At 38.3% G+C, this 27,509-nt stretch overlaps 1 protein-coding gene across 1 annotated transcript; it reads left to right on the forward strand.

Annotated features, from left to right (window-relative positions):
- The first annotated feature begins 941 nt into the window (after positions 1–941).
- Positions 942–27,372, forward strand: ATP2A1 (ATPase sarcoplasmic/endoplasmic reticulum Ca2+ transporting 1). The gene is made up of 23 exons (XM_082262296.1): positions 942–1,210; positions 4,712–4,729; positions 4,868–4,950; positions 9,396–9,500; positions 10,400–10,538; positions 12,969–13,049; positions 13,140–13,225; positions 13,323–13,620; positions 14,106–14,272; positions 14,418–14,506; positions 14,983–15,085; positions 16,920–17,051; positions 18,208–18,333; positions 18,645–18,863; positions 19,188–19,523; positions 19,663–19,883; positions 20,123–20,325; positions 20,420–20,505; positions 20,709–20,842; positions 20,973–21,090; positions 22,176–22,293; positions 22,523–22,563; positions 26,812–27,372. Exons 1-22 carry the CDS (start codon positions 1,093–1,095, stop codon positions 22,525–22,527), a joined length of 2,985 nt encoding a protein of 994 aa, XP_082118422.1. The 5' UTR covers positions 942–1,092; the 3' UTR covers positions 22,528–22,563; positions 26,812–27,372.
- Positions 27,373–27,509: the final 137 nt, after the last annotated feature.

Genomic DNA, 27,509 nt, shown 5'->3' on the forward strand with positions numbered 1-27,509 from the left:
TTTCATGGTAAAGTGATGCAGTGCAATTATGAGGAGATACCCCCTGCCAAAAAATGCAGCTTTGCACATCTTGGTTTAATAAAAGATGATAATTCTCGGTTGCTACAGGCTACTGCACTGTGCAAATGATTTAACCCCTTATTGAACAAGCTCTATTTATACAATAGCATTTGAAGATGAGAACTTGGAAGAACAAATGTTGAATTTTATACTGGTCACATTTGAGGAAACAAATGCAAAACAATGACAATGTCAGCAATAGTGCTGAATGGGAATTTTTTTTAACAAGTAACAGTAGCTGAATATTTAATGCAAAAGCAAGAGCGGCAGATTAAATTTGACTAAGCGTAACACAAAAATATTTTTCAAGGAGAGGAAAGCAGCTGGAACAATTAATGGTATTTACAAGAGTGATAAAAGAAAGATAAAAGGAAGGTAATTATGTAAGTGACAAGCAACGAGTGTGTGGCACAGAAGACCCTGTCTGAATATATATAACAATTATGGACAGGTGACAGAAATAACTTGAATGGGCTGAGAGGAGGGAGATAGGGGAGTCTCTGCCAGGATGGGATCTGAGGGAGGGACACCCACTGGGTCTTCTTACAAGCTTGTCCAGGATTTTGACTGACAGGCTGGTGTGTGTGTATGCATGTGTGTGCCTTGGTGACACGCCTACAAAGCTCATATCAAGTCAGCAAAAACAAAAAAACCAAAGAGGGTCTCCTTTCTGTAAAGGAGTGGACCAAGTGTTAATGCATAAGCTGACATCGCCCCTCCCCTTAACCAATTACAGCACAAGGTTGGGGTGGGGTCTTCTCAACTCTCTTATAAGCACCTCTCCAGCAAAGGTTTTCTCTGACAGCTTCTGTGTGGGGGTCCGGGGTTAAAGGTGTTCCAGTCTCCTGCTAAGGACAGAGGGCAGGAGATGAGCTGTTAAGCCACGGGTCGGCTCTTAAGGGAAAATACTCAGTTGCAGAAAAGGGGATCTGCCCTTCAAAGACTCTGTCGACCAAAAGAGGTGGGGGGGAGAAGAAACTTCTTTACTTTAAGGACGAGGTGAGCCCTTTGCAACAGGGCTGAGAGGCGAGGATGGAGCAAGCACACACTAAAACCACGGAGGAATGCCTGGCCTATTTTGGGGTCAACGAAAATACAGGTCTCTCTCTTGATCAGGTCAAGAAAAACTTTGACAAGTTTGGACCTAATGGTATGTTGCAATCTCATTTTGTGAACTTTCTTTGTGCCGGTGTGTCAGTGGAATTTTGTTGCAAGCTAGAAATTTCTGCCAATACAAAAAAAAAAAAAAAAGTTTAAAAATAAAGTTACAGTGTTGGCCTAGGAGTTTGAAAAGGGTTTTAGACAGCATTTAATCAACAATCAAAGGTAGAGACTTGCAACATTAAAAGCAAATATATATATATAGCATTAGGTTTTTTGAGGCTCTAATAGGTAGGTATGAAAGTGATATCGGAGAATGGCCGGTGGGCCATGGATAAAGTAGATCTTTATCCTTATTTAACCTTAGTTCAGAGAGAAGCAATTGACTCACATGATGGGAGGCAATGTTTCAAACAGAGGTTAATACATGTAGGCATCCATAAAACGGCTACCACTAAATTCTGGTAAATTTTTCATTTTTTGAGGTTTTATTGAAAAACAACATTTGTGATTTGTTCTGTGACGGTGTGATTATTAGGACCAGGAAGTTTATGTTATATAGTAAAGCGAAAGCTAGGATAGCTGTTTGTTAAAAAATGACAGATATATAGAGGAAAATGTGATTACGAAAATGTAACCTTATCAGTTTCTTAGTCCAGAAGGGATAATTGAAAATTCCACAAAGTGTATCAAAAGGAAAGGACAAATGTACAAAATGTAGTTATTCATTTTAGGAAGCTTAGGGGTTTCGCTCGTTTAGGGTGAAACCCTTCCTTCGGCATGTTTAGCCGTGTATTTTAGTTCTTGCATGTTTGAATATGTAAGTGATGCACTTTGCACTGAAGGGCTGGCGGAGTGCAAGACATCTGTTCTGTGCCACTTGTCACCCTGCTGCTAGTGATAGGTCACGGTAGAAGATGAGCTCTGTTTTGTCTACACTGACAAGAGGAGACCTCCATATCTATCTGTGCTTCTTGTTCTCCATGCATGTGATACGATTGCTGCACTGAAGAGGCTTTGAAGGAAGAATTTTATTTTGATGAATTCTGTACTGTTATAGCAAATGGTGTATATAGACTGTATGGGTATCTTCCTCTGACACATAACTCTGGGGTTCCCGGCTGTGTTATTATGGAGTTGCTATGATTGTCTTTTACTAGTCCCGGGGGACAATGAGGGGATCTCTCTAAATGTCACATTCCTGATGTAGCAGCCACACATCTATGAGCTGGCACGACAGCTTGCAGTACAACTTGTGCTATATTAGCCTATAGATAAAGAGAATGACTAAGTACTTTACTTTTACAGAGTATATTATTTGGTATAATATATACCCAATATATAACAATATGCAGGGGAATGGGTGTACTGTATCATGATTATACATATAGGACATACTAAAATGAAAGACGTATAGAGGTAATGCAACACCTACTCACCACTGCAAGTTTTAAGTATATGTATGCATATACCGTACATATCAGATGACATCCAAAGGACAATATCACACTAAAGACATACTGTACATAACTAGTCATATGTAGGCCTAGTTAAAGGTATGCGGCAGGGTATATAGACACTGAAATATAACTATCCCTATACATTGGAGCCTAGCTGGCTCCTCACATGGCAGTTGGAGGTATTTTAGTGTTGGGGGTATTAGATCCAGGCCATGATGTCACTCGCCTTATACAGCCATCTCCGCTGTGTCCTTCAAGAGAGTCCCAGGCTACAAACTGCTGAGAGAAGAGATCCTTACCATGGTCTTCCCAAATCTCAATGTCAGCCAGTGTGCCCCAAAATACATTCATAATAAGTCATGCATCTCTATATATAGACATATTGATACTCAGGCTTACTGCAGCTGAAGGTCTAAATTTAGAGACAGACTTACAATTTGCACTGCTTAGATGCATTTAACATACAAATACAAACAAATTACCATTATTTTAGAAGTAAAAGGGAATATACTAACACCCTAACTAAACATAGCATACTGAGAGTCATAATGTAAAGGAAGACTAACGATCTATAATCATCAATCCTTTCACACATAACATTGCAAATAATACAAACTATTTTTCCATTGGCATAAAGAACAGCACAGGTTCCAAACAAGGCTAATGCTTTTCCCCAAGTGCCAAAATGAACTGAGCACAACATTTACCTTTTTTCTAGACCTTAAACCGCATGCGATAACTAGAGGTTACCATGCTATTTTTCTTTCTTTTTTTTTTTTTTTTTTTCCCAGCTATGGCACCAACAACTAGACCAGAATATCAAAATTTAACATGTCACATTTTGGTCCCCCTTCTAAAAGAGAAGCTTCATTAATCATCCAACTTACATCATATTGTGCGTACAAAAAGGTCAAAGAGCACCATGGTGTTTCTACACCATTACTTTGGCCAGGATAACACAGTGTAGTGCAAGATCCAGAGATACATGTCCGGGAGCATTCTGTTCCCTCAGCATGAGGCACATACATAGTATCTGCGTGACATAAACTGACAGCAGGATTTACAAAGCTGTCACATAACCCCCAAGGATAGCCTCTTACAAAAACATCATCAACATGGTCATTTGACAACGCATTTGCTTCAGTCTTGGCCACAAGTATGCCTGACCCCCCCAATGTCTTTTCCAACACTCCTACAGCCCTTTTAATTCACTTAAATCTTTTATTATAAAAAAAAAGACACAATCATCTTACTTCTGCATTTAATAGAATATGCAATAATCTTATATCAGTTATTACAAATACCCTGTTAGTTAAGGGTAGCTTGCAAACAATCAGTTCATTCCTTTGAACTAGAAAAAAGGAATCATATGGGTTGCTCTAGAACATCTTTGCTTACATTTAAATATTTCAGGCCTACAGCACCTACTATAAGTAGAATGAATTTTTTTTTCTAGAATCATTTAGAAGAAAAAAACAGAGTTGCAAGATACCAGTACAATCATATTAAAGTGATTTTTATAAATCTACAGGGATGAAAATACAAGTGTACTTATAAGAGAATGCGTGACGTACTTCATATTCTGTTACTCAGCATGTTAATGTGAAGTATACCCACGCAAGATTTAATTGTGCAGTTGAAGCAACTTATCTTTAATACAACTTATATGTCACCACTAGGCTAAAAAAAATTTAAAAAAATAAAAAACCCTTTAATTATAGTACCAATATGAACGGGTTGCATTAATTTAATGGGGTATTGGATTTGACAAAAACGAAAAATCCCTTATATATTTCTAAGGCCTACTATAGGTGTAGGTCAGGATCTCACACACACAGACACACAATACATCTTTGTCATTATGGAAGTCCAAAAAAATGTAACTAACTACTATTAGCTTTATCCTGAAAATCGTGAACATTTATATGTTGTCACTATCAGTCTCTCCAGACATGCGCACTTGTAAGTGCTGTGTCACTACAATGTCATCATTTTTTGTGTATAGTTATTTTAATTCCCTGTTAAGTATAGAAACTAATTTTATATTCTTTTGTCTCTTTTTTTTTTTTTTTGTATCCTTCACTAAACAGAGCTCCCAGCAGAGGAAGGTGAGTTATTTTTTTTGTCACATTATTACCCATTTAGTGTGAGCTTTGGAGGTACCCTCCATAGGAATGAGTAAAACTACAAACACTCTGATGTCTTGTCTGTCCCTGACGACTGACGGACTCTCATTTCTTCCACAGGAAAGTCCCTTTGGGAGTTAGTTGCAGAACAGTTTGAAGATCTGCTGGTCCGAATTCTGCTGCTGGCTGCCATCATATCATTTGTAAGTATGCAAAGCTGCACATAGTACTCAATGGTACTGATCAACTGAAAATGCAATACCTCATAGTAATCAATTGGACACATTCTTTCATTATTATCAAAGGGCCGTTAACATTGAGTCTTGGCTGTAAGTTACTGCACGCTTCGACTGCTAATGATATACCTCAAAAGATAATACAAGCTTGATGGGAACAAAATCCCAGACAAGGTGTTAAAGTATCAAATACTGAAGGAAAACTTGAGTATTAAACACATAGCCAGTAAATCTTTAAGGCTTGGTTCACACTAATGTGATTTCAGATGTGACTTGGGTCAACCTGAGTTGCATGACAATGGATATAATATTGCATCCAATGGTGCCTGTTTGGGAAAGGGTCCTGTGCTACTTTGGTGCGATTTACAGTGTGATTTGGCCCTACAGAATATGCAAACCACATCCAAAATGCAACTTAAGTCGCACCATATAATCACATAGCAAATCCCGGCAAAATCGCATTGAAGTAGTCTGAACTGAGCCTGAAACAATATTAGTTAGCCCACAAACTGCAAAATTGGCCATTCAATACACATTTTTTAAATGTTTACAGGTACACTTTATATTTCAGGATAGACATTTTGTTACAAATGATGGCATGAACAACAGCTTGCACTTTATACACACAATTCCTAATTTAGACAATTTAGTTCACTTGAAAACAAAAGTACAGAAGAACAGCAGCAGTACAAAATCCTAACAGTTACCATTTATTTTTACTTTTCTTACAACATACTTGTGGTACAGAGGTACTACAGATATCACTCCACTTGCATTAGTCGTAGTTAAATGCACAGATTGTATCTAGAAGAGAACATACTGGGCCTCAAATGTAAGAGCTGAAGGACAGAAAAGTGGAGTGTTCTCAATGGTCCCTGTATTCCAGCTATCACTTTTCAAGTCCAACTTGGGCCCGTTTTACACGAGTTGACCGATCGGGTCCACCTGTCAAGTTTTTCGGGCAAACCTGATTGGATCCTCCATTATCTTCTATGGAGCATGGGGTGTAAATGGACATATATGTCTGCTTACACCTGCCTACATCCAATCCGATCCTCTAAAAACCGATGGGGATCCATTCCCCTTCCGGCTAGCGGATCAGATGGTAGTCGAGTGTAAATGGACAGTTGGTCTGTTTACATCGGACCTCCCATAGGGGAGAGCGGCCATGACAGCCCAGTGCTGGAGGGCTCAGTTTGTAGGTAAGTCTCTCAAAATATGCAGGGTATACTAGTACATTATGATTTAAACCTGGGGGGGGGGGCACATTTTTTGTGCTCTCAAGGAGACTTTACTACCACTTTAGGGTGATTGTTAACAATCAAATCTTTGCAAGCAATTTGCTGGTGATGATTATGCAAAAATCATTCAGCATAGGTCTTTCCTCAGGAGAAGTGACAATTATTTCTGTTGGGCTTTCTGCTGACTTCCATCATCCAATCATCCAATCATGTGCAAACAAAAATGCAGTTTTTTTTTCTTGCATGTAATTGCGTATTCTTTTCAAAGTGAAGCTTCTCCTTATTTATTAAGGTCTGGAGTAACTGCACTTGTAAAGCGTGCAGTCCATTAGCCTTTAATAAATCACCCCCTTATCTTATACACAATTCTTCATTTTTATTTTATTTTTTAAATTGTGTGTCGGTGGGTTCTGGCTGTTGTCTTTTTCAAAGGAGGAAAGCGAACAAATATTTCCTTACACATGAAGATTATTCTGTCAGCTACTAGGTAAAGAATGTGCATTGTAGTATTAGGGAAGGGTAGGTGTCTAGTCAAGTTTTAGTAGGACATCTGCTTGTCTATAGCAAGCCTAAAAATGTCTTCATACTTTATTTACAGTCAGATGCCTTTGTGACTTTACCCTAAAAATCTGTGAATCTGATGTTTACTATATAACCCTGGACTAAAAGCATCTGAATTCAGAATGTGGACAGCGTCAGCTAACACTGCTGGCTATCAAACACCTCTTTTTTTATCACATGAGAATATAAACATACCAAACCAGAATGTGAATGTACTACTTTATGCTAACAGATGGCAAGAGTCTGCATTCATCAAAAACTCTTACACCCAAAAAAAAAACACTTTAATAAACACCTCAAAATATTGGCACTCATTTATTACAATTTATAGCCAGTATTTTGGACCATGTGTTAGCCCAACACAAACTAAGTTTCCCTGTCTTCCTTAGGTTGAGGGGTCTGCTTCGTGTTTTCCAGAAGCTATATTTTTTGTACAGTCACCTACTACTCAAACATACATGTGATACTGGTAGCAGGAAAGAGTTAACTGGGTTCTAACCCTGACCTTTTCTTTCCCCAGTGAGCGGCACATTCTGCAGGTTAAATTTGTCTTGAAGATAACTTGATCCGGCCAGTGGCCAGCTCAAGTGTCAGACAGCTGCTGGGAGACTGCAGGAGGAGGCCCAGTGATAGAAGGGAGATCAGGGGAGACAGTGGGAGTTCCTTGCCGCCTCTGAGTGACAGCCCCGCATGGCTGTGTGTTTTTCGAGGGCAACAGCTGCATGAAGCATGAGAGGGCCCCATAAAATAGCTGTAAATCTACTCCACTGTAACCCAAGAGCCTGTTTATAATGAGAGGGGTTCTGCCGTGACACCGTGCTGTGCAGAGCCGCAGTACACTGACCGAGGCAGCCGATCCATTAGGGTAAAATGTGCAAACACACAAAAACAGGTAATAGATTTTAATGAATTCAAAATATACTGCTCCTTATGATTCTACTATCAAAAGACTTATCCAGTACATTCTATGGAAGCCTCAAAAGCACAGGCCTATGGGGTTATGTGTGATTGTTAATATATGCACAAAGACTTCATCAATAACCAGGGCCATTTTTTAATATAACAATGATACATGGGGGGGATATTTACTAAAACTGGTCAAACAGAATCTGGTGCAGCTGTGCATATTAACCAATCAGCTTCCAGGTTTTATTGTCAAAGCTTAATTAAACAAGCTGAAGTTAGAAGCTGAATGGTTACTATGCACAGCTACACCAGATTCTGTGTGCACCAGTTTAAGTAAATTTCACCCATAGTGACAGGCTTTACATTTTTACAGGTACTTATTCTTTTTTGGATTGAGCAAGGAAACTTGGGGGTTGGTTTACTAAAGCCGAATAAAGTGCGCAGTTGCACTCATTTTCCTTAGTCAATGTAAATGTGGTGAAGCTTCACTTTCTAAAGAATACCCAGGTGCAAGGTAAAAAAAAGGCATTTTTGCTTGTACATGATTGGATGATGTAAATCAGCAGAGCTTTACCGCATTTACTAAGCTCTGGGGAAAATGAGCGCAACCACACTTGCAGAATGCAAATGCGCTTGCAAAATACACAGTCTTTAGAAAATCCCCTCCAATGCGTACACTTGAGAACACATTAGCTAAACAGAAAGTGAGAAGAGATCCCTGCAAATTAAAGGAATTCCTTGGGGACCTCCAGGTCACCGGAACTAGTGTCCCAATTGGAAGATTTCCCCTCTATTACTTTTCTTGGGGACAACCCAAAATTCTGTATTTTCTTTTACTTTCAATGATAATGGTTAACGGGACAAATAGAAGAGGGTGAATCGCCTTAACAGGGACACAGACAGCAATAAAAACTGACAGGTGTTCTAATCCCTCTGCACTCAGCCAACCAAAACGCAAAAAAAAAAAAGTTTTGCCTTTAGTTATACTTTAGGATCATAGTCTAATAAATGGCAACTTCACAAACAATGTCAGCAATTTCAGCTCCCATAATTCTATGCTGATGGGGTCCATTTGTTAAAACTGGAGAGCAACAAATCCTGGAGCAGCTGTGCATGGTAGCCAATCAGCTTCTAACTTCAGCTTGTTCAATTAGGCTTTGACAAAAACACCTGGAAGCTGATTGGCTACTTTGCATAGATTCACCAGATTTTGCACTCCCCAATTTTAGTAAATCACCCCACAAATGTTTCTTATAAATCACTCAAAAACTTTCTTTGTGTCCCTGTTTTTTATAGCTCCCTGCCTCTGTACACTCTCTATAAACATACTTGTTTTGGTAATTCTGTCTGATGCCTTCTTTGTTTTTATTCTTCTTCTCTCTCTTTCCTATTCTTGATTACTGTTGTTATTTTGAACTACTGAAAAAGTTGGCATTGATAGTAAATTTTTCTTCACCGTATGCGCAATTTCAAGCCTCTCAGATGCTGAAGGACAGGAGAGCATGTCGTAACCCATAATATAGTTGGCTATAGTTGTATACTGCTAATAAGCAATGTTATTTTCATTACAATGCCATTTCTTTCACTAAAAACATATTAAGCCAATTCCGTATTCTATTAAAAGAAATACTGTAGTGTAATTTCCATGGTGTTACAAAAAGAGAAAGAAAAAACACCTAACTGATGACCACTGCTTCTTTTCAGGTGCTGGCCTGGTTTGAGGAAGGTGAAGAGACCGTCACAGCCTTTGTGGAACCCTTTGTCATCCTCCTGATCTTGATCGCTAACGCAGTTGTAGGAGTCTGGCAGGTAAATACACCTTCAATGCAGTAATTTCTCCAGTATTACTGATTAAGAGGAAATGACAGATGACAGTAACTTCTCTATTTATGCCTATGTATAACTTTGAATCAGAGAATTTTATATTTTAGGAAGAAGTGTTTTATCTTATTTGTCTGTTCTCCTTATTAAGAAAAAAAGGCCTTATAACAACCCTGTTAATTTAAGCTTTGTTCTGCTCAGTCTTTTGCACGGAAGAGAGCAGAATAAAAGGGCGTATGCCTTGTAAAGTTTAGGCGTAGGTGCATAAGGCCCTTTCACACTTGTGCGACTTTTCATGCAATTTGAGACTGCAAAATCACATGACAAGTCGTTCTCCATTATTTACAATGAGCCCCATTCATATCTGTACGACTTCAAGTCGCAACAACTTCAAAGTAGTCCCTGCACTACTTTGAGATGATTTTAATGCGTTTTAAGGTCGAAAGACATAGGCATTGCTTCAAGTCCAGTCATAATCGCGTCAGAAACGCAGTAAAATCGCTGCAACAAAATCGCTATAAAATCACACGACTTTTAGGTCGCAAAAGTGTGAAAGGGGCCTAAATCCATAACCATGCCACAGATGCAATAAAATTTGAACATGTTGCTTTACTGGCTTAAGAAGGATTGAGCCAGATTTACTAAAATATGATGGAGTATGGTAACATCTGCATCTGTGTTCACGTCAACATTCAGCCAATATGTATTCATTTCCTCTCTGACCTGACTGGATAATTGACGTGAACACAGACTCCTGTCACTTCACTGAACTCTGTTTAGCTTTACATGTTAGTAAATTAAACCTAGTACTTAAAAAAAAAAAATGAAAAGACAATTGTTAAATGAATGAATATGCCTAATAAGAAAAAGTCCTTATTGTAACTTAGGAAAGAAATGCTGAAGATGCTATTGAGGCTCTTAAGGAATATGAGCCCGAGATGGGAAAAGTCTACCGCAGTGACAGAAAATCTGTACAAAGAATCAAGGCAAGAGAGCTTGTGCCAGGAGACATTGTGGAAGTTGCAGGTGAGCATCGTTATGCCCTAATATTAAAGAATATATTTCCGTATGCCCTAATATTAAAGAATATATTTTCCTATGCCCTAATATTAAAGAATATATTTTCCTATGCCCTAATATTAAAGAATATATTTCCCTATGCCCTAATATTAAATAATATATTTCCCTATGCCCTAATATTAAAGAATATTATTATTATTATACAGGATTTATATAGCGCCAACAGTTTGCGCAGCGCTTTACAATGTGAAGGAAGACAATACAGTTACAATACAGTTCAAAACAGGAGGAACTAGAGGGCCCTGCTCGTTAGAGCTTACAATCTAGAAGGGAGGATATATTTCCCTATGCCCTAATATTAAAGAATATATTTCCGTATGCCCTAATATTAAAGAATATATTTCCCTATGCCCTAATATTAAAGAATATATTTCCCTATATACTCTAACTCAAGATGTGTAGCTCAGTGCATAGCCACTGTTTCAAAGAACATTATCTTTCACTATAACATACACAATAGGGCAACTATTCTCGCTCAGAGCAGTATTGCCTGAATGCAATGCATACAACGCGTTCCCGGCTTTTTTGAAAGGTAGAGAAAACTGGCAAATTTATGCCTTTTGGAATATGGCTTTGCATTGCATAGGGCTTTACTTATGCAAAAACAAGACGTACTCTTTTACAAAATTGATTATTAGGCTATAATTTTGCACAAAGTAACCTAAAACTGACCTGTTGGATCATAACACTAGTGTATATAAAAAAAAATGTTTTTTTAAAGTGTTCCTTCCGAATTTAAAATATTATGAGCTCTTTATAATGCAAAATTAAATTTTTATCAAAATACTGTGTAAATGTATAAAAAAAATAAATAAAAAAAAGTATAGTCTTCCAATTCAAAGACATCTGCATTGTTTGCAACCCCTATGGCCATTGCAAAACCAATTTTCTTTTAAAGCAACCTTGTAGTCCTAAACACACAAATAATAATGATAAAAAAAACTAAAAAATGCAGGTGTATACTGAATGTATAAGTGTATCTTTATTTTTATATTTGCTAATCTGTAAAGGGTCTATAGTACTTAAAACAATGATATACAATCATAAAAGCTCAAAAACACACACTGGCTATTCCTGGTGAAATGTGAGCCTTTCTAAAACATTACTTACATTCAAGCATTCAAGGTATCTACTACTTGAACCTTTCATAAAATGCTTTATGATTTTAAATAACAAAAAAGTACTTAGGTTTTATTATTTGCTAATGCTGTAAGGCAGGTTTCTATGGAACTCAAGGGTTCCTCTGGTGGTTGCTTGAAGTTCCTTGAGCAAAGAGCAATTTCTGCATTGCAGATAAGGTCCCACTGACACCATTGATCTTTTTAGCTATCTGTAAAGGGGTAATTCTTCCCAATGTCCACAAGTGTAGGGAGCATTCATCCCACTGGGGAAACTGGAAGGGTATTTCAAGGGTTCCTTTGAGTTGAAAAGGTTGTGAAATGCTGATCTAAGGTGTTGTTATGAAATTAAATTAAACAAGGGGAAGTAACCCCTGAACATGTCAAAAGCATCCCTTAGGCCTGGTTTACACTAGTACAATTGCAGGTGCGACTTGGGGCACACAGAATCGCACAATTGAACTAGCGTTGATTTCAATGTCACCCGTTCACATCAATTCATCAGTCCTGCGATGCGACTTTGGCAAAGGTACAGGTGCTACACAGCACTATTTTTGCCTCTCAGACTTCAATGGAAACGCACCAAAACCGCATGTAAAATGCATGTACATGTGTTTTTAGTGCGCTTTTCGCAGAGTCTTGTATAACCTCCTTCTCTTAAAAAAAATAAATACATGCATAAGCATGAAAAAAGCATCAAAAACACCCTACAAAATCAGATTAAGTCAAAGCTGCATTAGTGTGGACCTGGTTGAGAACCTTTGGTCTAAAATACAATACCCAGTAAAAGGCCAGTTAGCCCAAACAAATATTACAGCTTAATTAATTTTAGAATCACCGGAGTCTTATTTTCTTCTGGGATTTCAGTGGAGAGATGTACTTACATTTCAAAACCAGCGCTCCTTACCATGGTCATTATGAGTGGTTTGTGCTCTGTGGGTTGTATGCCATCGGAAGAGGGAGAACACCAAGGTGGCTGGGAACAGAGCTGGGAAGATCTCACAAAAGAATCACAAAGCCATATAAGAAGCCAACTTGATTCCAACGGCACCAGATATTTTGGGTGGAAAAATTATTTCAATGGTAGTTAGAAAATAGTTGATAGAAAATTCATAAACATTTCAGCTAATTTAAAAGATGCTGCCACTATGATAAAAGTTCCCTCTCCGACCTCGCAAAAAACAGACAATTTTCTGAAATAAAGACCTTGTTGGGGTTACGGTTGGGTTTTCACATATGACTTGTCCTTCCTTCCTAGTTGGTGACAAAGTCCCAGCTGACATCAGACTCATCAGCATTAAATCCACCACTCTGCGTATTGATCAGTCCATCCTGACAGGTGAGACAGCCACTTTCACTATCAAATGTTTGCATCATACTTGTTCATTCATCTTGTAGATGTCTTACATAAAATGTTTGCCTCCAACAGGAGAGTCTGTCTCTGTCATCAAGCACACAGAAGTTGTTCCCGACACCAGAGCTGTCAACCAGGACAAGAAAAACATGCTGTTCTCCGTAAGTGATTTTGACATTGTCCCTTATTACTGGGCTTTTCGATGAATTTATCTGTTGCTTTTGTGGAACAGTTGATAACCTCCTTCTTGTTTCTTAGGGTACCAACGTAGGAGCTGGCAAAGCTGTTGGTGTTGTCATTGCCACTGGCCCCAACACTGAAATTGGTAAAATTCGTGATGAGATGGCAGCCACTGAACAGGAGAAGACCCCACTGCAGCAGAAACTTGATGAGTTCGGAGAGCAGCTGTCCAAAGTCATTTCCCTCATCTGTGTTGCTGTATGGCTTATTAACATTGGACACTTCAATGACCCCATCCATGGTGGCTCTTGGATCAAAGGAGCTATCTATTACTTCAAGATTGCCGTTGCTCTGGCTGTAGCTGCCATCCCTGAAGGTAAGAGCATTATTCTTTAGGGTGGCTGTAGCATATACAGATAGGCCCCTTTCACACGATCGGACCGATCAGGTCCACCTGTCTGTTTTTCATGCGGACCTCATCGGGCTACCCATTCTCCTCTAAGGAGAGACGGATGTCAGCAGAGAAGTGTCCGCTGACACCTGCCTGTCATCCTATCCGACATGATCTGCTTAAAACAGACGGATGGCAATACGTTCGCTATACATCCAGCGGGTCGGATCGGATGAAAACGGACATGCTGTCCATTTCCATCCGATCCCCCCATAGAGGAGAGCGGGACTATGACAGGTCCATTTCTGCACAGTAAGTGGAGACAGACCTGTCATCCGCCTGCTCAGCGGGGATCAACGGAGCGATCCCCACTGAGCCAGCGGAGTCCGGCGAGCGGATCCGCCCCGTTTTAAAGGGGCCTAAAGCAGTAGTCCATTCTTTTTTAACTGAGAGTCTCTCTTTGCACAAAGGTCTCCCTGCTGTAATCACCACCTGTCTGGCCCTGGGTACAAGACGTATGGCCAAGAAGAATGCCATTGTAAGGAGCTTGCCCTCTGTAGAAACTCTTGGTTGCACCTCAGTCATCTGCTCTGATAAGACTGGTACTCTGACCACCAACCAGATGTCTGTCTGCAGGGTAAGCCTAGATAATGACCTTTATTGTGTGTCCTCATCTAACATGGGGTGTTTTCTGTACAAGTACTATCACTTTTTGTGACTATCTAGCATCCAAATCAATACATAAGAAGTATGTTTCCAATGTTTTTTTTTTTTTTTAATAGATGTTTGTGATTGATAAAGTTGAAGGCGATGTCACCTCCCTGAATGAATTCACTATTACTGGATCCACCTATGCCCCTGAAGGAGATGTGTAAGTTTAAATACAGTTAAATGAACATTTCAGCTTACTGGTGCATTTTACTCTTCAACCAAAAGTTATGTGAACTGCAACAGAAGAGGGAACACTAGGAGGTTATACATTGCACCATTTAACCTATGTGCCACGTTGGAACCTACACTTTCATCCATTGCTTTCTATCTGCACAAATCCTTATTCTTGCATTACTTTGTCATTGTAATCTGCTATACCTCTAGCTTTCTCCCTCCCATGCCCTTCTGTACAATCTCATTTTTTGCTTGTTTTAAAACTACATTTTTTACTCTACCATGGTATCTGCCATGTCCATTTTTAGACATCCTTTTATCATTATGTTTACCTACTGTATATCTGCACATCTGTGTCCTCCTCTATTCTTCTCTAAATCATCTCTCCCTGTCTCACCAAATCTTTTTCTCCTGTCATCTTTTCCCGGGGGCCCCCTTTCTTTCTATGTGGTGTTCTCTCAGTCAGAAGAATGATAAGAATGTGAAAGCTGGCCAATATGATGGGCTGGTGGAGTTGGCCACAATCTGTGCACTTTGCAATGACTCTTCTCTCGACTTTAACGAGGTAAACATAAATGGTCTACGCCACAATTTTTTTCCCTTAAACTATGTTTGGCCTGTTTATCTAACGCTGCATGTGCTCATAGTTTTTTGAACTATGCTCTATATACTAAAAACTAAGTGTAGTAACTTTTTATGATTGTGATAAACTAAATTACAATATTTTTTTAAATTTCAGACTAGGTGAGAAATATAGCACTCCTACTCTTAAATATGGTACACACTATGAGAAAATCTGAAGAAAAATCCCGTACGAGGAATGATTGGTTGATTTTCATATAGTGTGTACACAACTTTCGACATCCGATTCAGACTTTCCAAATAAAAATACTGATTTTATACGAGAAAAATTTGGATACAAAAAACTGCACATGATCAGAAACAACACACCATAAGTCAAACAAAAAAAAGCCTTTGTCACTCGAGAATTTTTTGTACAATTATTTTTTTTATTTTCCTATACTATGTACCAGCCAAGGCTTTAGTTGGTGAACAAAAATGATGCTAGTTTTTAATTATATTCTTGAAGCACTGACTGGGTTACACTGACTACATAGAAAACATAGTGTGGCTTGAAGTCCCATTCTAGAATGTGTGACAATACAAAGCACTAGTGATACTGTAAACTGGGTCCTCATTATCTAACCCCTTCCTGCCTGCCCCGATGTCCCTTCAAAAAGTTCTGAATGGCGCAGGGTAAGAAAGATTGGCCGATCGCATGACCACTGTGACTGGCTGTCACAGTAGTCATATGATCAGGGGCCTATCTTGCCTGCAACCAACCATTAACGGGGAACAAGAGCTTTCTTTCACTCGCTCACTCACTGCACGCTCCCAGCACAGAAACACTGCCTGCCAAGCGATGCATATGAGCGGTGTGTAGGCGTTAAAGCCCACCTGTATGTGTTAGGCGGTCGTAAAGGGGATCACCTACCATGAGTGAAACATTTAGGCTGCTATTGCTGCCTTGTTCTGCTAATTCTAGTTCCTTTTCTAATCTTTGCCTTCAATACTCCTGAATCACAGACCTGAACCAAACATGCAGCGCATGACTGATAAAAAAGTGTCTGAATTCATAATTTCTATACTTGTTTTGGGCAACTGACTCAGAAATCATTGAAGCCACAACACAAACATGATAAATAGGCAACAAGCAAGATGTACTTTTACTAAATGTCCAGAGACAGTTTTTGCAGTCAGGGACTGACAATGAGGCACATTTTGCAATTAGAGTGTTACACTAACAGGGACTCTATGCAAATGTATAGTTTAGAATAGACGAGGAAGCTAGCTGGGATTAGCTATAAAGGCCTCACCAAAAGAAAAAACTTTTATTTTTAATGTTTAAAAACAGACTGTATAACGTGTAGAGAGTGACCTAAATATTTAGAGCCCCTTTAGTACCAATTTATGTTATAAAAGGTACTATATATACAAAATACAGACTGGTGTTTATTTACTAACTTGGAAGCGCAGTACTGTAGATCTAAGGGAAAGCTCTGAAATGAGGGGAAGCTCTGTTGATTTCTATCATCCAATCATATGCAAGCTAAAATGCTGTTTATTATTTTACTTGCATGCCCCCCTCAGATCTACAGTGACAGCACTTCCAAGTGCACTTGAAGTGCACATGTAGTGCAAAGTAGATTTGCTTTTAGCAAATAAACCCCTGTGTGTCTTATGCAAAGCATGAAGTAGTTTCTAGCTCTAATTAACACAAAAGTAATTTCAGAGATAGGTCAGCTAAAATTGCATTAATTCTGTTTGTGTGGCTGCTGTGAAGATATCTAGAAAATTTTTGCTCAGAACTTACCTTCTTAAACTTTTTCTTCCACCAGTCTAAAGGTGTATTTGAGAAGGTTGGTGAAGCTACTGAAACTGCTCTGACAACCCTGGTTGAGAAGATGAATGTATTCAACACTGATGTGAAGAGTCTGTCCAAAGTGGAGCGTGCCAATGCCTGCAACTCTGTAAGTAACAGCATATATATTGCGCCAGCCACCAATACAGGCCACTGCCTTACTCATAGCATGTCCAGCACCTAAAGAAAAGCTTTACATTTTTATACTTTGTGAGACAAAAATGCCAGAAAATAAGGGCGAGGTTTTACATACATTTCCAGTTATAGAAATGAAAACAAAAGAAAGCTTTTTTTCTTTTTTAAAACTGATCTAACAGGAGAAACAGCAGGGTTAGACAGCGAGAAGTTTTACTTACCCTGATTATATGATTCACACAAGAGTATATAACCTTCAAATTCGCAGGCCCATCTTGTGACAAGTTACCCAAGCTTACTACCAATATAGAAAGCTAATTACAGCATGTAACTCACAGCAAGTTGGCTGTAGTTTTTTCAAGAGACTTTCTATACCAGACACCTGCCTTGGACATGTCATGCACAAGAAACCTAACGCCTATCTAACAATCTGCTTCTTAATGATCCCATGTAACACACTATACCAAACACCTGTTATTCTAGGCACAACTTTTTATGACGCCTAAAAAACTGCTCTGAGCAGGGTTCTATTCTGAAATTTAGTTTGAAAATACCAAACTTTAATGTTTTACGATATTTCCTTTGTTAAGCTCTAAAAAAAATAAAGCTTTAAATATTTCATAATTTTCAAGAAAGCCTTAGTGGTCTTCAGGTCTATAAACCGGTTGCTGATTTGAAATAGACCTGAAGAGCTGGAGAGATCAGATTACACATATTTCAGGATCTGTCGTGCAAGAGGGACACACAAGCCGCCTCTCTCATTGCTGAGTTATGGCAAATAGACTGCGGGTATCTCCAGGTATGCTAGCAGTGCTGGGTTTTATTATTAGAAAGTCGAGTATGCTTTACAAACTCAGAGGCATGGATCTACCCTGCAATAAATATATAAATATATATATATTTTTTTAAACTTACAATAGTTAAAAAGAAAAACAGTATACAGTACATTCCCTTTAAAAAACTAAATCAAATACAATACATTAAATAAGATAGAGCTATTAAATCCTTACTGTAGAAATAAAACACAAGATTTTCCTTAAAAGCTAATTTACAATCAACCACATATAAAGGACAACCAATGTCATCTATGAGAACTCTAACAAAGCAACACTACCCTTCTTATTACTCAGGTTATCAAGCAGCTGATGAAGAAGGAATTCACTCTTGAGTTCTCACGTGACAGGAAATCCATGTCTGTCTACTGCACACCCGCCAAGGCTTCCCGTGCCGCTGTTGGCAACAAGATGTTTGTGAAGGTACAATTTTTTTAGCATTTCTTCACTGCAAAAGCAAACCGATTAAAAAGGAAAAGAAAAAATTCACAGTGGAGTTTGGGGAAATTCGTGGTACTGATAATCTGTGTATTGTAAAGTATGTTATAATATTTTAGTGAACTGAAATGCATAAACATAAATTACGTGGGTGCAAATAATATTTATACGTGACATATTGCTCTCATCACAAGATATAAGTAGCCCAGCATGATATTTGCATAGAGTGCTCACTTAGGAATATTCATGTGTATTTTGTTTAAGTTCACTTTTGTCTAATATTGTGTATAATATAGGGTGCCCCAGAAGGTGTGATTGACCGTTGCAACTATGTACGCGTGGGCACAACTCGTGTACCCCTCACTTCTGCTATCAAGGACAAGATTTTGAGTGTAGTCAAAGAGTGGGGCACAGGCAGAGATACCCTGCGTTGTCTGGCTCTTGCCACAAGAGACACTCCACCCAAGAGGGAAGACATGGTTCTGGATGAAGCCACCAGATTTATTGAGTATGAGGTAATATATACAAAAGATATGACGTTTCAAAAATGTGCGAGGCAATATATGCCCTCCCTTGTTCCAAACACGTCTGTGGGGACATTTCAGCAATTACAAGCAAAAAGTATTTCCCATATTAGGTATTCACCATTATAAACAATAAAAAAAAACGCATCACTGTAAACCTAAAAAATAACTCACATTGACAGAAGTACTGCATATCTCATGCTAGCTCATTAGTATCTCAAAGTATAACCTGTTCTCTGTTCAAATACAAACTTATCACATTAACTTATATCTACTGAATAAACTGCTGCAGCTAACTTAACTTCTATTCCACAGACTGACCTGACCTTTGTTGGCTGTGTTGGTATGCTGGATCCCCCACGTAAAGAGGTCATGGGCTCCATCCAGCTTTGCCGTGAAGCTGGTATCCGTGTAATCATGATCACTGGCGACAACAAAGGCACAGCTATTGCCATCTGCCGTCGTATTGGCATCTTTGGTGAGGATGACGATGTGTCAGGCCGTGCCTTCACTGGTCGTGAGTTTGATGATCTGCCTCCTGCAGAACAGAGAGAGGCCTGCAAGCGTGCTTCCTGCTTCGCCAGGGTTGAGCCAGCTCACAAGTCCAAGATTGTAGAGTTCCTGCAATCCTTCGATGAGATTACAGCTATGGTATGCAAATAAATTATATGGAGATTTTTCTTCCCTCCAAATTATATTACACGTTTTTTTCCTCTGACTGGTTGCATAACTGTACTATGTTTTTCTGCTGCAAAAGTCTAACATCGTATATTACCTTTTTTTCTGGCAGACTGGTGATGGTGTAAATGATGCCCCAGCTCTGAAGAAGGCTGAGATTGGTATTGCTATGGGCTCTGGTACTGCTGTAGCTAAGACAGCCTCAGAGATGGTGTTGGCTGATGATAACTTCTCCACCATTGTGGCTGCAGTAGAAGAGGGCCGTGCCATCTATAACAACATGAAGCAATTTATCCGCTACCTCATTTCCTCCAACGTAGGAGAAGTTGTCTGGTGAGTTATTCATTTTTGGACACCATTGAAGTTCCAAGGATATCTAGAGATTTAAATGAGACTCCATATTTTGGTCCAAATAAAGTGATAAGTTTCAAGCCACATTTACAAGTTTAAAGCCACATTTACAACATTTTGTAATACTTTGGTTCACCCATCAAATTAAGTCACTATAGTGTTTATAACTTTTATTGGTCAAGGGAACTTGACATCTAGGGTCATATTTTTGTCTCAAACAGTATCTTCCTGACTGCTGCTCTGGGTCTGCCTGAGGCTTTGATCCCTGTACAACTGCTGTGGGTGAACTTGGTCACAGATGGTCTGCCTGCCACAGCCCTGGGCTTCAACCCCCCTGATCTGGACATCATGGACAGACCACCACGTAGCCCCAAAGAGCCCCTCATCAGCGGATGGCTCTTCTTCCGTTACATGGCCATTGGAGGTATGGTGCATTGCTTTGTATTGCAGTTTACCTTTTTCGTTCTTGGTTCATAAGTCTTTGTGTTTATAACCATACAAATCATCCTTCTGTTCAGGCTACGTCGGTGCAGCCACTGTTGGTGCTGCTGCCTGGTGGTTTATGTATGCTGATGATGGACCTAATGTAACTTTCTACCAGCTGGTAAGGATATGTTTCAGTTTTTTTTTCTTTCACGTTTTCTTCAAAGGACAGTTTTGTTCATAATCATGCAGTGATGAATGCACATTTCTCCTTTACTACTTCAAGAAAATGTTAAAGGAGGAAATAATTCAAAAGCTCGACCTTGAATATTGCTATTATATAGAATATAAGATTTTCTTATTCTATTTTCTTTCCACAACCAGAGCCACTTCATGCAGTGCACAGAAGACAATCCTGACTTTGAGGGTCATGAGTGTGAAATCTTTGAGTCTCCAGTTCCAATGACCATGGCTCTTTCTGTGTTGGTCACAATTGAGATGTGCAATGCTCTCAACAGGTAAGAATACTATCAGAATCTTCTATTTTTTTGCTCTCCACTTTTGTCACAATTTCCTTTTTTTTTTATTATTATTATTATACCAGAATGAAACAAAGGTACACATTATTTTCTTCTTTTGTTCTTACAGTCTTTCAGAAAACCAGTCTCTGATCAGAATGCCCCCATGGTCCAACTTTTGGCTGCTGGGCTCCATCTGCCTCTCCATGTCCCTCCACTTCCTTATCCTCTATGTTGAACCTCTGCCTGTGAGTGGAAATTTTAAAGTTGCATATTATAAAAGGAAGGCCAGATTATAGGCATTGATTAAAGTATAATTTAACTAATAAATAACAGACCACATCAGTTTTTCTACCATACATTCAACTCATCTTTAGTTTCACAAAAGGTTTCCTAAATTGTAATCCTGACATACAACGCCTTATTTATTTTGAGTCTGTGTTTATTCCTTTTTGCAAAATAGAAGAAGTATATACATATTGAAGCACATCCATTGCAGAGTCAATGCATAAAACAAAAACAAACAGACAGTTATTGTCTAAGCGAGGTATAAGGAGCATTCCCCCAAGTAAACTAAAGCTGGATACACACTATCCAACTTTTGTGGTTAGATTTTCTTCAGATTTACCTTTTCTATGTAGTGCAAGGGCCTGCCAGATTGCATACAAATTGAAAGTGTTTAGGTCTGACCTTATATTATATGGTTTTGGTAAGTCTAAAGGAAAAAGTCTTCAGAAAATCTTATAGTGTGTATGGCCCAAAAGAGGAACAAGAAATAATAACATTCTAACCAAATCACATAGATCATTATTCCTAGTGTGCACAGGTATCAAGTCAGGTAGAAAAGGTGTTGTAGCCAAAAGCCTGACATTGGGACTCTGGCCTTTAGAGGGAGGGGCAGACACCTGTACTGATGGAATGCACGGCCCATCAATAACAAGCCTGCCATTGCCATAATGCATTATTTATAAACAAATGTCTGGCAAAGTCATATAATAAATACATGCACCCATATTCCCCATTGCTTCAATAACATACAGTTTCTGTTCTGCAAAAGATGAACAAAAGTAAGTGAATCCAAAATCTGCAGTCAGCTTCATAATTATATATTAGTAGGAAGCTGCTGTTTTTCACTTTTAAAACTAACATCCTTTAAATATGAACCTAGTGCTGCTTTTCAAAAGTGCAAATCAGGAGTATAATTTTCAAACACATCAATCTTGAAAGCTAAAAACAAACTGTATTTTGTTAACAAATCACCATGTTTTTGAACTTATTGTAGATGCTCTAGGTAGGACATTGCCTCATCCTGTTTGTTTTATCAATCCCTCAGATGATCTTCAAGTTAACACCTCTGAATGTGGAACAGTGGTTTATTGTACTGAAGATGTCCTTCCCTGTCATCCTATTGGATGAGCTTTTGAAATTTGTTGCCCGTAACTACCTTGAAGGTAAGTGCAATCATTTTAGTTTGATAGCAACGGTGGCTTATTTATCAAACTAAATATGCTGAATTTAAAGTCAGTAGGAAACTGCTTATACATTACTACCATAAACAGTAGCAAGGTATTACTGTTTAAATGCAAAGTCTGGATAAGTTAAAGAAAAATGTACTTTAAATGTCATTTCCATTTTAAATGTCTTCATATTCAACCATTATTTTTCTATCCTCTCCCATAGGATAAATCTTTCCTTACCAACTCCCTGTTGTTGTTTAACAGGTATCCCATCACATTGCATGCATTGACAGCATTCTTGTCTTTATCATCTGCATGCAGTTACCCATATTCATTCACCTTCATGTGCTGCTCCACTGTCTGTCATCTGTAACCTAACCTGATTACAATATGTCTTTTAAATATGTCTTGTCAGTTCTGTCACCCAGTTCCTATTTACAGTACATCTACTACATCAGTAGAAATTTCAAACTCCTAGCACAAAAAAAACTGCAATAACACTGTACTTTTACATATAGTCCAAAATACTATATATTATATATATACTATATACTAAATATACTGAATAATTGATTTGTACTATATAATACACATTTAACATTACAATCTATCAAACACGTTTACATCACATAATAAAACATGACAAAACTGCTCACTAAAACCTGTAATTAAAACATTAACACCCTACCACAGAAACACCTTCTTACATGGACCTAAATAATTACCAATAATCTGATTATACCCTTTTTACCTGTCTGGGATTTCCCTTTGTCCAGGTTTACTTCATGATTCACACTATTTGCCATTTATTTAAAAAGTACATCTATTGTGTCTCTTACGTCATCATACAACCAGCATAACAACTGAAAAGCAACGTGTCCCATCTTATGGTCTGTGACAGCTATGTTTGTTGCAATCTCTTTGACAGCTATGTTTGTTGCAAATGTCAATTTCTCAGCAATCATATGATATAAATAATTGTATCATATGTCCCAGATGTCAGATTTTATTTTTTTTTTTCCTAACTCAATAAATTCAAAACAAAGGTTTGAGTTAAAAAAAAAGACAGATCAACGGATTTGAAAACATTGTCATAGAAGACTTTTTTGTTCTCAAAAAAGGATTATTTGTTTGTTCTGACGTGTTGAAAACGCTGCATGAAAAGGGCTGGTGAAATTGATCTATATATACTGTATTAGCTGCTTTTGCAAAAAAAAAAAAAAAACAGTGAATGACTGGGCAATGGGATGTAAATCTCTGCCTAACTTGAAGGTAAGCTACTAAAGTACAAAGTACTGAAAGTGTCTGAAAAGGTACACTGACTGTGTTTCACATATCAACCAGGTCATTCTTTCACTTCTCTAACAAGTATTAGTAAATCCTTTAAGGAATGTTTGATTGGTTACTGTAAGCAACACGGCTTCTCTACTTTCGGACAGCTTATATATAAGGAACACTGTTTATATGGCTGCCTTAAGCCAGCCATACATGGGTCAAATTCCGAAATAATATATATTTTTTTAATTTTGCACCATTACTGGGCTGCAACAACGGCCAATTTTCGTGGATCCATCAAATTTGAGTAATCGGACATTTTGGAAATTTTTCTAAAAAACAAACGAATTTCAAATCAATGATTTGGGAATTGTGGGAGAAATATAATTGAAAAAGTAATGCACATGAGCTCAAGAAAATAAAATTTTCAGAAAGAAAAGAAGTTTCCCGTCCACCAACATTCTTTTCTTTAGCAACACGAGGGGAAATTGAAGGCTTGGTTGGTCAAATTTCAAAATCAATGGTGGCAACATCAGATTACAAAACTGCATTAGATCATTTAGAAATTATTTCTTCTAGGTTGCAAAACATAACCATTTAAATAAAACAATTTCACTTTGGGGCAGGCATGGTGGGATTAATCATCAACTCGTTTCTTAACCTCCTTAGCGGTGATCCCGAGCGTGACTCGGGGTTGGTTTTTCATATCAGGAGCGGTAACCCCGAGTCACGCTCGGGGTGGATTGCAGAGAGCGCAGCGGTGTTCTCTTACCTTCTCCTGGCGATCCAGCGATGATCTCTCATTGCTGTGACCGCCAGCCAAGAGTCCCGCCGCTCCTCCGTCGGTCTCCGTCGCTCTGATCACTTCCTAGTTCCGTTCCCTGCAGCAGCAATGCTGCATGGGAGCGGAACTAGGGAGGGAGATTAAAAAAAAAAAAACAAAAACGTTGCACAAAACACATTTTATATTATATATATATATATATATATATATGTATATATATATGCATATATATATATATATATATATATATATATATATATATATATATATATGCATATATATATATATATATATATATATATGCATATATATATATATATATGTATGTATATATATATATATATATATATATATATATATATATATATATATATGCATGCATATATATATATATATATATATATATATATATATATATATATATATACACCGGTATATATATATATATATATATATATATATATATATATGCATATATCTATATATATATGTATGCATATATATATATATATATGTATATATATATATATATATATATATATATATATATATTCACACACACATATATCTATATATAATATATAATGCATGAATTATAATCTAATCAATAATATAATTTTATTATATATATTATATATTAAATAATAAAATAATATTATTGATTCGATTATAATTCACGTGTTTGTGTTTCAAATTTATCACATCTGGGATGTCTACTAGACTCTTGTTTTGGTCAGGTTTAAGTCAGTAATTACTAAGAATTGTAGGCCTATAATACATAACGCCAAATTTCCATGAAAAGAATCGTACCGCTTTTGGTATGTAATTCCTGACATAATCATACCGCCAGGGAGGTTAAAGAAGTTGTAAAGGCTCAAGGTTTTTTCACCTTCATGCATGAGTCTAAAAAAACCTTTAGTGTGCAGCAGACCCCCCCCCCCCCAAGCCCCTCCTAAAACTTACCTGAACCAAATCCAGCAATGTGCATAAGAACCCTGGATCTCCTAGGTCTCTCCCTCCTCATTGGCTGAGACAGCAGTGATAGCCACTGCTTCCTACTACTGTCAATCGCAGCCAGTAAGCCAATGAGGAGAGACCGGAGCCGAGCCACACTTTGTGTGTGGACACACAGTGCAGCGACTTGGGAGCAAGCCTGCTCGAGTGCCCCCATGGCAAGCTGCTTGCTATGGGGGCACTAAGCAGGAGGGAGGAGCCAGGCGCGCTGGCAGGGGACACAAGAAGAGAAGGATTGGGGCTGCTCTGTGCAAAACCAACTTCACAGAGCAGGTAAGTATAACATGTTTATTATTTTTAAACACAAAACAAATTTTCCTTTGTTATCACTTTAAGAGCCGGTTCACACTGAGGCGACACGACTCCTTACTACTTCGGGGGCGACTTGTGCATTACCATGCACCACGACTTCGGAGCGACTTGCAGGGACTTAACATAATGGAAGTTTATGCAAGTCGCTCCGAGGTCGCCCCGAATTAGTACAGGACCCTTTTTCTAAGTCAGAGCGACTTGTGTCGCTCCTATTACAACGGGTCCTGTAGCGGTCAATGGACCACGAGGGAGCGCGACTTGTCAGGCTGACAAGTCGCGCTAGTGTGAACCGACTCTAACTCTTTTGGAGACTCCAGGGAACAGATTTTCCTGCAGACTGTGAGGATTTACTAAAGGCAAGCAGAATGTTCACTTTGCAAGTGCAGTTGCCCTCTACAGGAGAAATATCCCCGCAAACTTAGTGAATAAGGTGAAGTTCTACTGACTTTCATCATCCAACCAATGCAAGCAAAAATTCTGTCCTCTTTTTTTTTTTTTTCTTGGATGTGATTGGATATTCTTTGGATCTGTGGAAATTTTTTTCTGTGGAAAATTCCCTTGCAGAGTGCAACTTCACTTGTTTATAATGATTATAACCCCTGTTGGTTTATTTCTCGCCAGCCATCTGTGAACCATTGGGAAGATTTCCCTTCACTTCCTGTCCCATCTCTAAAAGAGGAAATGAGAGGAAATCCTTGCAAATTAAGGAAATTTGTGGGGACCCCCAGGTCATTAGAACTAGTGTCCCCATTATAAGATGTGCCCTCTTTTCTGGGGACAACTCAAAATGTGGGATTTTCTTTTACTTCCCCTTTCAATAATGGTAAACAGGACAAATAGAGAGGGGGGGGGGGTCTCCCTAATGAGGGCACAGACAATAAAAACAGACAGATGTTCTAACCCACCTCCTCTATACAAAACTAAACAAAAAAAGTTTTTAGCTGTACTTTAAGCTTTGACAAAAAAACCTGGAAGCTGATTGATTTCTATGCAGAGCTGCACCAGATTTTGCACTCTCCAGTTTTAGTAAATCTCTGTGTGTCTATAGGGAGGTGACAAGAAGTGAATTGGATTTAGTTTAAAGTATACTGTAAGTCTAATTTGTTTTCCTCTTTCTTTCTTGACAGATAAACCACAGTAAAAGGAATTCAGCTTTTTACTGAAATAAGTCAGATATCAGCCCAAAATGTCCATTAAGACTTTCTGTTACATTATCCCTTACTGATGTCTCATCTCGATATTCTGAAACACATCACTGCCAACCTTCCATCCGTCTTACCAAAGCCCTCACTTCCTGGTGTCCACCAGGTCCGACTGTAAGGGCTGGGTTATCGATGGGCTGTTTTTCTGTTGATTTATTTTTTCCAAGTGCCTTCAAAGTTGTGCTTCCAATTGTGCCCCTTTTTATAGCACTCCCTCCACGTCATGCCTCAATTATTCCGCGTACAAGTGAAGGAAAATATCACCCAGCTGGAGTATACCAGGACTAAGAATTTCTTTTCCCCCCCAGTGTCTCCGCCATCAGTGAAAGTTACCAAGCCAGTGTTTTGTAAATCGCAGCGTCATGTTATCCTGTTTCCAGCCCTCTGTGGGAGTTGCAGCTTGTAGAAAAGAAAAAAATGGAAGCGAGAAAACCAAATGAAAACTGTTCTAGCTATTTATTAAAATTAAACAATAAGTTAAACTGATTGCTGTCGTCTGTGTTATTATTTTGTGGGGCACAGAGTATCTATTTATTGCATGTATTGTTTAAATTTCTATAAGTAACTAAATATGGAAAGAAGGTATGAAAAGGTATTAAAAGTGGGTGAATATCAGTTTAGAT

This window comes from Pelophylax lessonae (assembly GCF_965119305.1).
Source record: "Pelophylax lessonae genome assembly, chromosome: 6".
Lineage (NCBI taxonomy): Eukaryota > Metazoa > Chordata > Amphibia > Anura > Ranidae > Pelophylax > Pelophylax lessonae.